This window comes from Camelus bactrianus, chromosome 12 (genome assembly GCF_048773025.1).
Source record: "Camelus bactrianus isolate YW-2024 breed Bactrian camel chromosome 12, ASM4877302v1, whole genome shotgun sequence".
NCBI lineage: Eukaryota > Metazoa > Chordata > Mammalia > Artiodactyla > Camelidae > Camelus > Camelus bactrianus.
In genome coordinates, this window is record NC_133550.1 from 58,042,732 (window position 1) to 58,059,800 (window position 17,069).

At 49.3% G+C, this 17,069-nt stretch overlaps 1 protein-coding gene across 6 annotated transcripts in view; it reads right to left on the reverse strand.

Moving 5' to 3' along the window:
* The window catches only part of LARGE1 (LARGE xylosyl- and glucuronyltransferase 1), a 491,734-nt gene that overhangs the window by 24,663 nt on the left and 450,002 nt on the right, over window positions 1-17,069 (reverse strand). For all 6 annotated transcript variants that reach the window (XM_074375446.1, XM_074375448.1, XM_074375447.1 and 3 more), the window contains one exon: window positions 6,414-6,577. In XM_074375446.1, coding sequence (XP_074231547.1) covers window positions 6,414-6,577 — 164 coding nt within the window. The remainder of the gene's footprint in view (window positions 1-6,413; window positions 6,578-17,069) is intronic.

Sequence of the window (17,069 nt, forward strand, 5' to 3'; positions counted from 1 at the left end):
TTCAAAAGGAACTGGTTTCTGGTGGAGAAAGATGTCCTCGTCACCTGTCTCCCCAAACAGGAATGCATTCTTCTCTGGCTGTCCAATTCTTTCTCTTCCTTCCTCCTCCTCCTCCCCAGGCTCTCTGGGGGGTCTCCCTCCATGATCCCCCGTGCTCTCCATCCTTCTGGTTGTCTCTCATAACACCTGTCCCTCAAGTCCCCGCGCAGCTCTTGTTGACGCTAAGTTTTGTGCCGAGTCTTTCTTTGGTCTCTCACGAAGGAAGAAAAAGCGCCTGGCCCAGCAAGGACCTGGGCCAAGGGAGACTGTTTCAAGAGACAAAGATTAATTCTACAACTATAGGATTATCAGTTTGGAAAGAATCTTGGAGACTTTTCATCTGATGATACCACTGTTATGAAGAAAGAGCTCAGCCTCAGAGAGGGGCGACTTGCGGGAAAGCTCATGATGGACAAGAGGAAGGCCTGACACCAGGACCCCCAGGCCTGATGCTCTGTCCCGTGCTGTCTCCCTCCCCTACACTGGGAAGAGGAGGGCAGAGGCTCAGGAATGGCCCGAGAGAGGTCTGGAAGATCCAGAAAGAGGCCCGACTTACCCCAGGGAGTCCTACCAAGACAGGAAGTACCACACGGTCTGGGCAGGAGCAAAGGAGCAGGCAGGGAGATGGTCGAGTCCAAAACCTCAAAGACTGGGATTGGAAGGAATTCTAGAATGTCAGTCGGCCCAAGCAGCCCGGGCAGGTGGCCACTCAGCCTCTGCTGGAATGGGGAACCCACTCCCTCCAAGGCAGACATCTCCAACCTGGTGCATGAGCAAGGCAGGCAGGCTGCAGGTACAGACAGCAACAATGGGTTCTGGGCTCAGACAGAACTGGGTTTGAACTCTGAGGGCGTCAGCATCCCCAGGATTACATGTCCATATTTGCATATCAGGGGTAACAACACCTTTGTGCATTACAGAATGGCTACGAGTCATTCCTCCCCCTCTCGTCTCACCCTGTGGTAGCACCCTCCCCAACACTGATTCTGGGCTGGCCTTGCGACTTGCTTTTGATCCATGGGATGTTAGGGAACACGATGCAAGCAGAGGCATTAAAAAGTGCTTGTTGTGGTGGTGGGGGGGTGCCCCCAGCTGCCCTTGGAACTTTGTGACCACCACCATGTGAACAAGTCTCCTTACTCACCCCTATCAATGTCTGGCACAAATCGAAAATGCAGCAGGTACCCAGGACATGAGAGCTGTAATTTCCCCCTCAGGTTCCAATTCTGCCTTTCAGACATGCACTCAGCCTAGAGATAACTCCTGAGTATCGGCAAGGTGCAGGTATCGGGCTGGGCCCTAGCACAAACAAGAAACACAAGGTTCTTGCACTTTTGAAGTGTCTTTCCAGTGGGGGGAGGAGATAACAAATCAAGGTAAGTTCGGGGTGAACGAAGGGCTAGAGAGGCAGCAGAACCGGACACGGGACGCAGGGCGAGGGCTGCCCAGGGAAGGCCAGACGGAGAAGTCACCGCGAGACCCGCACAATGAGAAGGATCGGCCTTGGGAGAGCCTGGATGAAAAACTTTCCAAGAAGATAGAACAGCCCGTGGGATCGAGCAGAGTTTAGCACGTTCAAGGAAGAAGAGACAGGACCAGTGTGGACAGCAGATGGGCAAGGGAGGAGGAAGAGGAGAGCTGGGCGGTGGGCGGGTGCTCGGTCATGGAGGGGTGGGTCTGCGAGACCACAGTGGGCAGCTCTGATATTATTCTAAAGGCAATGTGAAATCATCAGAGAGTTCTAATAATGCGACTTGATGGAAAGATTTTTAAAATATCACCCTGGCTGTTACATGAGGAAGGGAGTCCCTTTCCCTCTCTAGCAGGCTGGGGCTCATGCGGGAGGCTTATGACATCAGAGTCCTGGGCCTCCCTCTAGGGATACTTGTTGGGCGGGTCTGGGGTGAGGCCTGAGAATCTGTATTCTCACAGACTCCCGAGTGATGGTGCATGGCCGGCTGGAGCAGCCTGGCTCTACAGGATGGGACCTGTTGGCTCAGTTCACAGTCTCTCCCCTCGAGTCGCAGAAGACAGACAGAAGGCCCCTCCCTCCGCCACACGATTCCCTGGAACTCCCGTTAGGGCTTGAACAACTTCGTCCAAGGGCAGGAGAGAGCAGGCGCCTCCTGGTCAGCTGGCCAGGCTGCGGTGGCCAGGATCCCTCCTGGCCAGCCCGCTCTGTCCTTTCACCCATTCTCATCCGCCTCTGGGATGGGAGGGAAGCCTCCGTCCCTCCCAAGGAGCAGGGCGGGGAGCAGACCTGCCGGCCCCATGGCTGCGGCAGGCGAGGCTACATTTATGCCTTCCGAACGGAATTCTAGAGGGAACTGGGCACTGCCTGCTGGCTCTCCTAATTTGCTGTGGCACTCACGTAGGGCCTACTTCTGACTCAAAGGTTTACAAACACACTTGAAATGTTTCTTCAATTAAAAATCAATCCAACAGGCACCAGTCAGCCTGCCGCATCATAATTGGGTGTGTGGGATGGGGGAGAAGGGAGATTTCCATCGTCTTCATCAGTTTGCGGTACTGCTTTATAATGTTGGATTATGTCCTGCTAAGCATCTCTTGTTAGGGCGTGGAACTCCTTGGGTTCTCAGAGGTATTGTCCAGTTGGCAGTACTTGTCACAACATGTTAGGGGGGAACATGCGCCTGCCGTGCTTGGGGATGTGTGTGCTTGGAGGGGAAGGCATCTGAGGTTAGTGTTTGCAGCAGATGGGAGAGGGGCCAGCTAGCTGTGAGGGGAGGTCCTGCCGGGTCTCCTGCAGCCTTGGCCAGGAGGATGCTTCGGGCTGGATGTCTTTGGACAGGAGAGGCCCTGTCCTGCCTTATCCTTTTGCTGATAACAAGCGCCTGAAGAAGGATGGATTTGGGTTGTTAATAATTAAACATTTTTTTTCCTTCTGATTATAAATTCTGGGTAGCAAATCCCACAGCCAGCATAAAGGTAGAACATTAAGGGAAGAAGAGAAGCTAATATTTTTGGCACACCTGCTTCTCATGGGGCATTTTCCAGCCTCTTACTTTATAAAACTGAGTGATCTGTGAACTTGACCATATTACTGCCATTTCACAGATAAGTAGAGTGAGGCTCAAAAACCCTAAGTACCTTGCCCAAATTCACATGGCTAGTAAGTGGTACAACTCGACTTTGAACCTAGGTCTTTTTTTCTCCCCCTACATCACTTTACCTCCCCTAAACACCTGCCTTGTGCAGACGCTGTGGTCAGACGTCTGGATCTAGCAAGTATTTACTGACTGCAAGGTTAAGTGCCAAGGGTTTTCACAGACAGTCTCATGTTTTCTCCCGAGTTTGGAGAGTTTGGAGGTAGCCACTGGCCACTGATCTTGATGCAGAATGTCTTGGGGATACACTGAATGTGTAATAGGAGGCATGAATGGGACCAAGGAAGCCCAGGATGCTCTGAAAGATGGGAACCTGGGATTACAGGGAACTCACGCACCTGGGCAGATCAGAATGTCTGAGCTTCAGGTGCCTCGTCTCAGGGGGCTGAGGTACACTAGGCTTGGTGGGGGAGAGCGTGGGCACCTAGACTGACAAGGAAGCTTAGGGGTAACGTGGGACACGGGTCAAGGTCAGTCCCTCGTGGATTCTCCCTGAGAGCCTGACAGGTCTGAGCTGAAGGACTGGTCACCTCTCTTGGTTTCCCCACACCCCGCCTACCCGGCCAAGTTCATTTGCTCTCCTCTTCCTCACCTACACCCTAAGCACCCACACTCACGTCCATGTGTTCCCCAGGGGGCCCCGTGTCCTCTCTGTTCCAGGGACACTCTCCATGTGGTGGCGCAGGAGACCTCCTTCTCTCCCTATGAGCCTTCTACTGTCAGTCTCCTGGGCCTCTACCTCCCTCGGGAACAATCCCTGTATCTTCCTTTCTCTGCCCTGACCAGGACGGGGGTTTCCTGCCAGGGGTTCTCAGCCTCTCCCTGTCGTCAGCACCTGCTTCCTGCCTCTAGCAGCCAGAAGTTGAAGCTGACCCCGAGACTCCTGCCCCGCTGGTGTATCTGCCCTGCATCACCCCTCCCATGAGTGCGAGCAGAACCCAGAACACGATGGGAAATCACTCCTGTGATTCCGTGATACAACAGACTGGAGAGATTCTCCCGCTGGCTTTGAAGAAGGAAGCTGCTACGCTCAGAGGGCCACACAACCAGGACCTGAGGGTGGCCCCCAGCCAACAAGGAAACGGGACCTGCATCCTAGAGGTGAATTCTGCCCAACCCTGAATGAGCCCAGAAGTGCACCGACTCCCAGACGAGATCGCAGCCCAGACAACACCTGGACTTCAGGCCTGAGACCCCAGGCAGAGAGCCTGCTGACACGTGTCCAGGCTCCTGATTCACGACACCGTCAGACAAATGTATGTTCCTTGCACTGTGGGATCTGTGGTGACTTATTAACCAACAATACAAAACTAACACGTGGTCTGAGCCCTGAATACACTAGTTATTCCTTGAAGGCAGGACTAGTCTTCTATATTCGCAGCCCCACAGGAGCCTGGCACGCACACACCAGTAACAGATGCTTACGGACTGTCTGCTGAGCGATCACGGGAATTTTGGAGATGAGAAAACTGCGGCCGTGCGAAGGGAAAGACCTTGCTTGCGATGACACAGCAGGTGGAGGACGGAGCTGGTGCTACCTCTAAGCTCGCCCCTTTGTCCCATCGTGTGTCTGTCACCTGCTACCGTCAGCAAGTTCTCTGAGTTTCTGCACAGGCGTCTTGGAAGCTGTGCATCTCGAGGAAACCGCCAGCCCAGGGAGCTATTTAATTCCGCGAGCCGTCATTGGCTAATGAGCAGCGGGACCCGCCTCCACAGCCACGCCCAGCGCCCACCACGCCCAACGCGCATCACTCCCTGACGCCTCCGGAGGCCAGGTTCCGCGCTCTCCCCAGGACCCCCAGCCTGCTTCCTCTCTGGGAGCCTCTTCGTGTCCGAGTGCGGGTTCCTTCATCTGTCTGCGAGTTCTTCAGTCATTCATGACTAGGAATGAGCGACATTTACTGAACACTTACTAAGTGTGCCAGCAGTTTCCAAGCATTAACTCATTTATAAACCTAAAACCACCCCCATGGGCTCTCATCCATAGGCTGGACAGGCATCTCCAAAGTGGTTCAAAGACAGAATGAGACGAACTCCCTTCCTAACTGTGGGAATTGAAGGGGAAAGACCTGAAGGAAACTGGGGCCAGGACGGCTCCTGTGGGCCACGTGTACCTTGCAGGGGAAGCTGGCCAGCCGAGGTGGCCAGAAGGCACAGGACAGCCAAGTATAGAAACACTGCACTAAATGGCTTTGAATCCATTCACCTCCTGGCAGCCAGAGGGATGTTTTCAAAAACGTAAATCAGAGTATAAAACTTCATGTAAATTTCTACAGTAAGTTCTCACCACACTTAGAATAAAATAGAAATATTTTATGCATTTCTAATGTTTACAATCTTCATCTTATGCCACTTTCCTTTCAAGCCCCTAAGATGCTTCAGCCACACTGGCCTATTAGGTGTTTGAGTATGCAAGGCCCTTCCTACCACAGGGCATTTGCACTTGCTATTTCAGCTGGCTGGAAAACTCTTCTCAGCAATTCACATGCTGGACTCCTTTTCTCATCCTCAGGTCTCTGTAGAAATGTCCCCTCCTTAGAAAGATTTCCCCCAACCATGCCACCTAAAGAGGGTCCCTCACTTTGACATTGTTATGGTCTGTCTCTGTTCCTTCAAAGTACTTATCACAATTATAATCATTTGACTCAATTATTTCTTGTTATACCACCAGTTCCATTCTCAAATCAGGCTGCACATGGCAAATTTAAAACAACGCAAGGTCTCCACCCCACAAAGACTCTTACTGGTTTGCAGTGGAGCCTGGCCATGAGTTTGTTTTTAAATGCCCCTCAGGTGATTCAGTTTGTCCCCAGTCAAGGTCAAGAATCAGTGCAATACACTGTAAGCCACACAGGGGTGGGGATCATGTCAGTATTTCCTGATAAAAGCTCAAGGAATGATCCTTGCATCAACATGCGTATAAGGAAGAGAAACAGCAACTGCTTTCCAACAGCAATTGTGGGTCCAGTCCATGTGTCTCCCTCTAATACACCTCCCCCTTGCCTTGAGGGAATTTGAGTACAGCTCTAATTTTTAGAATCAATTCTTCCTCCATCTTCAAAACAAACCACCACCACCAGAACATTAGAGCCCTTGGTTTCCGGTGCTGGAGAGGAATGAAGCATAAGCCCTACCTTATCAGCTTCAAAGTTCTAAGCCTGTGAGGCTGTCTCTCCCTTCTCCAATCAACTGGGTGAAGGGCAGGAGCGAGGGCACGGTGTGAGGATGGGGGGCCGTCTGCCATACCTGTCCATGGAGAGCTGGGCGACCAGGGTGACATCCGTGCTGTCTGAAGCAGGCTCATACTCATAGTGCAAGAAGTACAGGTGGGTTCGGTGGACGGTGAAACGCTCTCGCCGGAACTCGTAACACAGGTCATCCTCATCCAGCTCAGAAAGCTGTTTCTGGAGCTGAAAGGTAGGAAAGAGGGTTTGGGAACAAGAAGGAAATCCCCAAAGGGGCCAGTCCATTGTGCCTTGTCCTCCCCTTAGTCTTTTACCCATCGGACGTTATTGATGGGCCAAACGTAGGAGGACAGGATCCTGTTTTCATTTTCCTCTGCAATTTAATCTGATTTCAAAGAGGTAATGATAAAGGGCAGCTGCTTCACCATCAGAGAATGAGACCTTCTGAGCTGAGAGTGATGGTGGCAGCACTGACAAATACATAAGCAACCACAAACTCCCTATACACACAAAAAACATTTTCCTTGACAACCCAGCACAATAATTTTAAGTAACGGGGGAAACTGGCTAAGAACACAGTAATGAAAACCTTTGTGTGATGCTTTTCTCTCCCTAGAACTACAGGACTTCAATCTCTGCACTAGGCATTGGAAAGAAACACAAAACAAACCTATAAACAAACAAACAAATCTTCTCCTTTATTTTCATCCAAGTTCAATCAGTCTCAGTACCCACTCTTCTAACACTCTGAAGTCTTTTACTTCATTAATCTGCTGGTACAAGTTCTTTATTCAGTTCTACTATTCTCCTTCTTACCCAACTAGTGAAAGAATGAACTGTCCTGATAACAGAGAACTACGAACTTAGCATTTCACATAAGCAGATACAGATATACAGGTTTCCAGATCTGCCAATACGCAGTCACCCAATTTACAACTCTCTCATGTAAACCTCACCATATCCCTCCCAGGCAGGTGTGACCATGCCTGTTTTACAGGTTAAGAGCTGCAATGAAACAGTGAAAGAACTCTGACAGTGATGGAAATTAGATCAGTGGATGTGCAGTAGCAGAATGAATGGACTGGGAAGAGGCAGGAGAGAAGCCTTTCAGGTGACGGAAACATTTTATGTTGTGATCAAAGTGATGGTTATAGGGGTGTACACATTTGTGAAAGCATGTGCACACTTAGAATGGGTGGATTTATCAAATGCAAATTGTATTTCAATAACATTTATTTAAAGAAAATAATAATTTGCCAAAGGCCACATGGTTGCTTCCAATATATCTTCTGTTACATGAGCCTTGTCCATCACATAATGGCATATAGTTGAATATAGATTAAAGTTTATGTGTCTAGAGTTATTAGCCTGGTTAAATGCAACAGAACATTTCCCCAAGAAGAAGATATATATATATATTTAAATCTCCAAACCAATAGTGTAGTAATCAACAAGAAAGTATATCCACTCACTTCTTTATGACCTTCTATCAGTTAAGACCATTGCCTTGATGGATTGAGCTATAGCGTTATTTCTTAAGACATTTGCTCTGCAGATGACTGCGTTCATCACTAATTCTTCACCCTGTCCCACATCCTTTCCCTTTGTCATGTGGCTTTCGGTGCTGCTTCCTACAGAGGCAGAGCCTGTTTCCCTAAACCCTGAATCAGGGCTGGACTTGTGACTCGCTTTGGCAAACAGAATGGAGGGGAAGACGCTGCCTGAGTCCTGAGGCCAGGCCTCAAGATGAAGTGCCTGCTTCTTGAGAAAATGCCTGGGCTAACCCTCCAGCGGAGGAGTGCCCCCTGGAGCAGAGAGGAGTCTCTGGCTGCCCCAGGCACGTGAGCGAGCCCAGCCATGATCAGCAGAGCTGTCTCCAAAACCCTTCTCACGGTACACCACCGAGCTTTTTATGGATTTTGAGCACTAGATAACTGATAATGTCATTGGCATTTTGCGCGAGTACTTATTCATTATGTGAGCCTCCCCCACATTTCACAGGGCAATTAGCCTCTTGGGCTCCAGCCCATTCTTTAGACAGGCCATGGACAACTCCAAATGCACCCGTATTTTTCCAAATGCCACTTGGGGAATTGGTCGTGATCCAGGGATCTAGGAGACATTCTCAGCTACCTTTAACATTTTTCACTTTTAAAAAGGATGCAAGCAGGGATACTCTTCAGCTTTCAAATCCAATTCAGTGTCCTTGCCCATGTGAAGATTCTCACTGTGCCAACAGGGTAACTGATTTAAAGGCCAGGAAACTGGAATTCTCATTCCATCTAGAAACTTAGAGCCAGGTGGCCTCTTCTGACCTGCAGGATTAAACTCAGTATCTTCTGACCTGCAGGGATAAACCCAGATCCTTGCTGACAGTCATATGCTCTCTCTCTGACTCATCAATCCCCGTCCATCCCGACCACATACTCTATCCTCACACCAGTGGTCCTCCCTCTGCCCCCCAGACTTGCCTTTCCTCCCTTACCTCCATGACTGCACATCTTCCCTCTCCACCCTGCCCTCTCTCGCTCACCTGCTCTTCTCCGGCTGGGGACCTTCTATTTCCCTTTCAAAATTCAGCATCAATGGTACCTTCTCTGTGAAACCTTTACAGGCTCCGCCAGGTAGGGCTAGGCCATTTCTTCTCTGTGCCTCAAGAGAGCACTCAATTCATAAATCCACCAAAGCAGTTGTCCGTTTGCACTGAAATTATTTAAGGGTAACTTCTCTGGCGAGACTGGGACACTTTACCACTGTCCCCAGCACCGTGTCCACTGCATGACAGGTACTCAGTGTGCATGAGAAAGATCTGCTGCACATGAGGAGGCTGCAGTCACTGTGACAGCCTGGCCTTATCATTTTCCCTTTGTATCCTCTAATGTTATACCTTGAAGGGGGTCATTCTTTTAATTCTTTCTTTTTTTTTTAATTGAAGTGTAGTCAATTCACAATGTTGGTTCCAGGTGTACAGCGAAGTGATTCAGTTATACACAGACATACATACTCATACATATTTTCAGATTCTTTTCCATGACAGCTCATTACAAGAAATTGAATATAGTTCCCTGTGCTATACAGCAGGTCTTTGTTGTTTATCTGTGTTATATACAGTAGTATGTATCTGTTAATCCCAAACTCCTAATCTATCCCTCCCCCCCCTTTCCCCTCTGGTAACCTCAGTTTGTTTTCTATGTCTGTGAGTCTATTTATGGTTTGTAAATAAAATTTGTATTTTTTTTTTTTAGATTCCATGTATAAGCGAAATCATGCTATTTGTCTTTCTCTGTTTGACTTACTTCACTTAGTATGATAATCTCTAGGTCCATCCATGTTGCTGCAGTTGGCGTTATTTTACTCTTTTTTATGGCTGAGTAGTATTTCACACATATCTATGTATATATATACATACACATACACATATATACACACACACACACCACATCTTCTTTTTCCAGTCATCTGTTGATGGACATTTAAGTTGCTTCCATGTCTTGACTACTGTAAATAGTGCTCTGAAAATTGAGATGCATGTGTCTTGTTGAGTTAAGAGCTTTTGCCAAATATATGCTCAGGAGTGGGACTGCTGGATCATATGGTAATTCTATTATTAGTTTTTAAAGGAACCTCCATAGTGTCCTCCAGAGTGGCTGCACCAATTAACACAGCCACCAACAGTGTAGGAGGGTTGAAGAGGGTCATTCTTAAGCCCATTAGTTGCTCCTATATTTGTAGGTCAAGGGTCTGTAATGCCTGAAAAGGATTTGGACAGCAAACAAGCACGTGCCTAGCTCCATGCAAGGTGCTGGGAGGGCTTGATTCCCTTCCCTTTGAGCCCTCTGGTGATCCAGGGATCTAGGAGACACTCAGGCTCATTTGACAGTTGAGAAAGCAGTTTTGAGATCTGGAGGTCACCTGGAGAGGTCAACTCTGGGTCTGTGTCAAGAAGCAGACACAGGACTGGGGCTGAGGTTACCGCTTCTGTCCCACTCCTCCCTGTGTGATCTCGGGTGAGTGGGTACATTGTTTAACCCTCCAGAGCTTCAATTTGCTCAACTGTAAAATGGGGGTAACACAGTGGCTCCCTCATGCCATGGCAGGAGGATTCCAGGAGATACTGCATCTGAACACAGCGTTTATAGAGTGACTCAACAGATGTCATCTTCCACAGTGGCTGCTCTCACAATTAGGAAAGGGCTCCAGGGACAGCTGGTAGACCCTCCCAGCTAGGGCAGGCCAGACCTTAATAGCTCTTAGGAGCACTGTCATTGGCCACTGTTCCTTTTCTTAACATGGCAACAAGAAAATCCAATAGAGGCTTGCCGGGCACGCAAGATGTGCGTGATGTTCTGGGTTATCCCTTATCCTAGGTGGATGCTGGATGTCCTGAAACGTCACCTGAAGGAGAAGGCATGGCAAGGGTCTGAAAGGCCAGGAAGGAGGGGCTGGACGGGGCTGGCTAGTCTTCTGTTTCATGAGTATCGCAGACAGTCCTTGGGCCCAAGGATGCCTGGAAACCACAGTGCTGCCTGCCGGCAGGACACGTAAGCAACTGATACCACCTTCCCTTTCTCTCCCAACCTGCCAAAGAACACAAGCAATTATTCCCTTTTAGAGAATAAACAGCTGCCAAGTTCTTTGCAAAAGCAGGACAGTTTGGCAGGGTGGCACCTGTTTTGTGTTGTGCTTTTAATATGCCGAGAGGAGTGCGTGGCTTTCAGTCGAATGAAGAGGAAGAGGGAAAGTGTGAGAAACTGTGTGGATGTGTGACAGTGAGCACGGCCAGGCACGTACGTGTGGAGCAAAGGGTCTTCTCTGATGAGATTTCAAAGAAGCTGTTTATCCTCCTCATGTGAGAGAGAAAATTAGTGACCAGAACATGAGAAATGCATGTGTTACGGGGGTCTCTCCTCTCCCTTACCCAAACACAGGCACATTCCAAGGTAAAGAGCTCTGAGAGCTGTTTTCTGAAAAGCACCCATATAGTGGGCTCCTAAAGGCAGGAGCTGTATCCCATCCATCTCTGAATCTGCTGAACCCAGACCGTGGAGCGTACCTTATATGCCCAGCAAGCATGTTCTTGTCACCCTGGCATGTTAAGAAAGGTAACAGTGGCCAATGAAAGTGCTCCCAGAGCTACCAAGGTATGGCCTGCCCTAGCTGGGAGGGTCTACCAGCAGTCCCCGGGGATAAGTAGCCTCCACCTATGAACTTCATGGTACCAATGTGGTTCCATAGCAACCACATCCTGAGGTCACCTGTGGCCATCGCAGTGCTTAAGGGATAGGGTCTAGGGAACACTGTTGTCCATCGACCACACTGAGTGCTGCGGAAAACACAACAGCTATGACGTCACACGTATGACGTCAGGGTCTATGGGACTCTGGACCAACCAGATGCCTTTCTTGAGCTTTGATGTGATGTTTATTATCCACCTGGTGGTTTGCACCTTTGCTCTAATATGGACTGAGCACCTGCTATGTGCCAGGTGTTGTGCTAAATCAGGTACATTGCTTTCTTAATTTAATCCTTCAGCCCAGATCTCTGTTTAACGGAGGAAGAAACTGGGGCTTAGAAGTTGTCAGCAGTCTCCCCGTTACAGCTAGAGAGAGGCAGTCTGGATTGCAAATCCAGTCTTCGGACCTCACACCAGGGACATTTCACAGCACAATTACTTTTCTCCTGGGGGATGGATGTGCAGATCAGATGAGCTGGCGGAAGAGACAACGCTGCATGAACAAAGCAGGCCATAAAAATGCATATGCAGTATGATCCCAAAACAGCCAAAAGACAAACAAACAGAAAATGCGCACAGAAAATAGACCAAAGGGAACGCATTACAATGTTAACAAAGCTTTTCTCTGAGTGGTGGATTCACAGATGAATTTTATTGTCTTCTTTACACTTTTCTGTACTTTAGTAATCCCTTGCAATTTTCTCAAATGAGCAAATGGATGTACAAGGGCTTTGTAAACTGTAGAGCGCGACGCACACCGAAGCAATGTTATGATGATTACGTTATGTACCCTTTCCACATTCTCATCTAGGACTGCTTATTGCCGACCGACTGCATGGCTGATGTTATCTCAAGGGGGAGACCTGAGCGGCTTAAAACCTGCCTCTTTTTTTCACGCAGGTAATTTCTCCAGGGAGGCGGCTGAGCTGGACGGGGTGGTGGCTTTTGCTGGTGGGGTCTGAATGCTCCCCTACTCCACACTCCAGTCACGCCGGGAGCAAGCAGGGGGCTCCCGACAAGCAAGTTACAGAAACAAAAGGCAGATTTCTCCTGAGATAAAATGCATTTGCTAAATTGCTTCTTTGGGCAGCCGGCTGAGGCATAGGCGATTTGGACTCAAGGGAAAATGGCCTTTAAGCAGGCTGCATTTATTTCTTCCTGTCCTTAAGGACAGTGGTCTAGATTGACCTCTGAGCTGGCAGAGATGACTGATGGCTGGTCAGAGATGCTGGCTGGTCATGCCTGAGGGCTGAGAGGGGCTGGAAGTGAGTCCCTGGGCTCTGGCCTAATGGACTTCTGTTCAAAGTCAGGAAACACTATGGGGATAACTGGTCACTAAGACCTGATTCCTCCGACATTCATTTTCCATGTGACCTTGAGCGAGTCATTTCTCCCAAGAGCAAGACAAAGAGGTGGGCTTCCAGGCGCAGGTGCTCCCTTGGGCAGGTAATGGGCACTTTCTCATTCACGCTCACATCGTCTCCACAGGTTACAGACCGCTACCAGCCCTAGGGACGAAGATGGTCATCATCTGAAAGGCTGAGCCGCTTGTTCAAGGTCATGCAATGAATGAACAGAGCAACCAAGATTCTTACCCAGGTGTGTTTCCCCTGAGTTCTTGTACATCGTCAAGCCACTACACTGCCTTGTTCATCAGCCTCTGGGGATCTTTCTAGTTCTAGTGCTGGACTGCAGAGGACTGAGTCCTGTGTTCCCCTCGGCGTGCTCAGCAGTGTTCACGTCCTCGGGTCTTCCCGGTAGCACAGCACAGCCTTTCCAACCTTCCTGCAGTTAAGGGTAACTGTGTGGCCAAGTTCGGATCAGTGGAATGTGGGCAGATTCTGACTGCTACAGGAAACACTTTTAGGACTGTCTCATGCACAGTCTTCACTTTGTCACCCAGAGCAAGAGCCTCCAGTAGAGGATGCTCTGTGAAGGGCAGAGCCACAGGCTGGAAGGGGTCTGGGCCCTGAGTCTGGAGAAAAGCCACGTGCCAATCGGGAACACCCACCTGGACTTCGTGTGAGTCAAGAACTACCAGCCTGCCAAGCCCTTTTTACAATTGCTTGTGTTACCTTAACTAACACAGCTACTTGCACTCTTCGAGCTGGTAAGTGATGAAGACAGTACAACAGACTAAGTAAGGCGTCTCTGAGGCCATCTTTCTTCTTAGGTCATGTGTCCTTCTGATGCCTTAGAATAATGGGTAGAAACATCTGGTGGGTAAGATTACAACACTCAAGAGTGTTGCTTTACACTTTCAGTTTCCACGGTCAGTGGCCTCGACATCTATGTCTTCATCTGTTCCTCCCAGCATCTGCATGAGACAGGCAGGGCTGGCCTCTTGCCCCCAGGTGATGGATGAGGAAAGCGGGACATAAGGGATGCGCTCAGAAGAGCTGGGGCTCTAACTCACGTCTCCTGGAACCTAATTCGGGGCTCTTCCCCGTGGTTTCCACGAAGCGGTTAAGTTTTATTAAACCACACGGATAGGTACAGAGAGATTACTAGCTCATTGGTTGCCTGCTGTGTGTATTAATCAACAACGTTCCAGGAACCCCAAACACTGTTTTCCAAGGAAGCCAGACAATGGGCCGCTTTCATTCTTTCGTAGGAGGGGAGAGGCATGGGCGTAGGACCATTCAGTGAAGGTTTAGAGAGGGTCCGCCCAGCACTGACTGAGGCTCTGAGGAAACAAAGCAAAAGGCACAGGGTCCACCCTCCCAGGTATCAGTACATCACACACAGTTAATAAGCCCTGCTCTAGGAATGGGGAATGAACGCCAGTTTCTGCACTTTAATTGTTCATATAGTCTGGGTCGGGGAACAAAGAAGCCAGTTAGCAATTATAAAACTGTGCATCCGTAACACAAACAAAACTCAAGTCAGTGAAGGATGTGCTATGTGCTACACTGATCTAAGCTCCTGACCTGTCTTATCTTACTCAGTCCTACCTGACTCCCATTTTACAGATGACAAAACTGAGGCTCAGAGAGTTTAAGGAAGTGGCCTGAAATCCCATAGGTAGTATTCCTAACATTTTACGTGATGCAGTCTTGTTCCAGAGCTGCCTTCTTATGTACCACACAAGGAGCCAGTGAGAGGAGGAAGGTTCAGCCAAAAGGAGAAGAGGGCGGGGGGCCGCTCTAAGATGCACTGGGGGTAGAGCCCCTGCCACGTGTGGATAGATTACAGCTGGAGCCTAGGGGCACGAGGGAGGGATGTGTGCCAGGTGGATTGTGCCCGTGGCCTCAGACATATCTCGTGAGGTTCCTAACCCTGTGTCTCTTTCCTTTATCCCCTCCGCGGGCCATCCGGGCAAAGGCTGGGATGCTTCTGGCTGTGATACCGAACACGCCACGGAGGGTCACTGGAGGCTAGCCTTGGCAGCCTGTCGTGGGACTCCGGGCGCTGTCCACCCCGGGCTCCACTGCCCACTGCGTGATTAAAGAGCTGGTGACATGCGGCTCGCACGTGAGAGCAATAACGCGTTCCGGTTTTTCTCCGGGGCTTCTCTGGGATCCAGCTATTTGCACAGAGCCATCTGCTCCCTGGCATTGCTGTACAGAGCGGTGCTGTAAAGTCTTTGCAGGATCTGTTTATATGTGTCTTATTTTTAACTTGTAATTGAGCCATGGTGGTGCCGTTGTCTTTTCTTCCCAGTGGGCTTAGTACCCGTGACCCCACAGGCAGCCCATCACCCTTGTAGCAAGAGGGGTGGAGCTTGGAAGCCTTCATTTCGTCCTTGGAAAACAAGGCATTCGGGATGAGCTTTCTGGCCAACGCTCGTAACGAGACCTCCTCTGGCCTGCAGCCCCTTCAACCCTCCTCCCAGCCTGGGCTGGGCTTGTTCACAGACCACTTTACAGGTGGGAAAACTGAGGCTCATGGAAGGCAAGAGTTATGCTCAAAGTCCAAGATCTCGTCCTGGGGCCAGGTTTTCTGATTTTAAGTCAGGGATCTTTCCAGCACACCACAAATGCTTCAAGACAAGGACTTGTAATTGTTCATTTGTGCAACAAAATTTACCCAGCACGGACCTGGCAGTCTTTCACAGACATACAGATACACTGGTGAATGAAAGAGAGAAACATCCCTGCCATCCCAGAGCTTACATTCCGGTTGGAGAGACGGAATCAACAAAATAAGCCCAGAATACAGGACATTCTTTGGTTGGTGGTAAGTGCAATGGAGAATAAAGGCAGGGGCTCTGGGGGACGGCAGTGCTGGGGTTGGGGCAAGCGCTGTAATTTTAGATCAGGGAGTGTTCTCAGTGACTGAGAAAAGACTACTCAGCTATGGGTCAAGCTTGACAACCAGTTCCAGAGTGCCACCAACTTGCTCTCTGATTTCAATTCTCTGAGCCTCCACGTCCTCCTCTAAAAAATAACAATAAAAACTGCCTGGCAGGGTTTGTAAAAGAGGAAGAACAAGGATATAAACAGAAGCCATGAGAAGAATCAGCGGAATGACTTGTGGTTCCCATTATGTTTATTTTAAATAGGGAGCTACATCCCCTTGAGAAGCCTGGCTCTGGTCTGCCCTTTCAAAGTTAGGTAGTTTCCCATCATGGCCCCACCATTTAGGAGCTGCTTGACTCTGAGCATGTGACATCTCTTCTGAGCGTCGGTTTCCTTATCCCTGAAAGGTGACTAGTGATGCCTACTTTCCTCAATTGTGGTGAAGATTAAAGTTGCATCTCCCCTTTTCTTTCCCTGCAGGAAGCAAGTCTCTCATCATCAAAGGCTAGAAGAAGCAGAGAAAGGTCTTAGAGCAGCACAGAGAGCTGTCCAGTGTGGGAGAGAACAGTGACTAATGTCTAGTATACGGATGCCCAACGGACTTCCGCATCTCCTGTGTCATCGCTTGGAGACTGTTAACTGGTTCTCTGGAGTGCAGTCTGGGCGAGGATACTGGGGTTGGGGCTGAGCCCAGATGGATGACTAGGGTCATCAACTCGTGATGTCTGCTGCGGGCACGGGATGAGGAGATGCTAATCTGCAGACACTGTCTAGTGACTTAGCTGAGCCCAGACGGATGACTGGGGTCATCAACTAGTGATGTCTGCTGTGGGCATGGGATGAGGAGGTGCTAAGTTTTCAGACACTGTCTAGTGACTTATATATAAGTGTGAAAACTCACTAGTGTTCAGTATTTTGTTTTCACTTTTTGGACTTTTGCTATGTTTCATAATTTAACTTCTAACATGACAGTGGATAATTCTTTTACCATTGGCCTTTCTGGCTTTAATACCATTGGCTTTTCTTTTTCTGGCCACCAGGGGAAGAATAAACAGGGAGATGAGCCCAGAAAGGGTTGTTCACGAGCTGATGAACTGAAAGTGACAGCTGTCAGGAAGGAATCTGCAGAATAAGCAGCAAAGAGTCCGAGGCCATTTCCTGCCACGATAAACTGCATCTTCCCTCCTCTGGCCAATTCCCGCCCCCTCGGCCGACTCAGTGCAACTTTAGTCATCAAAAATTG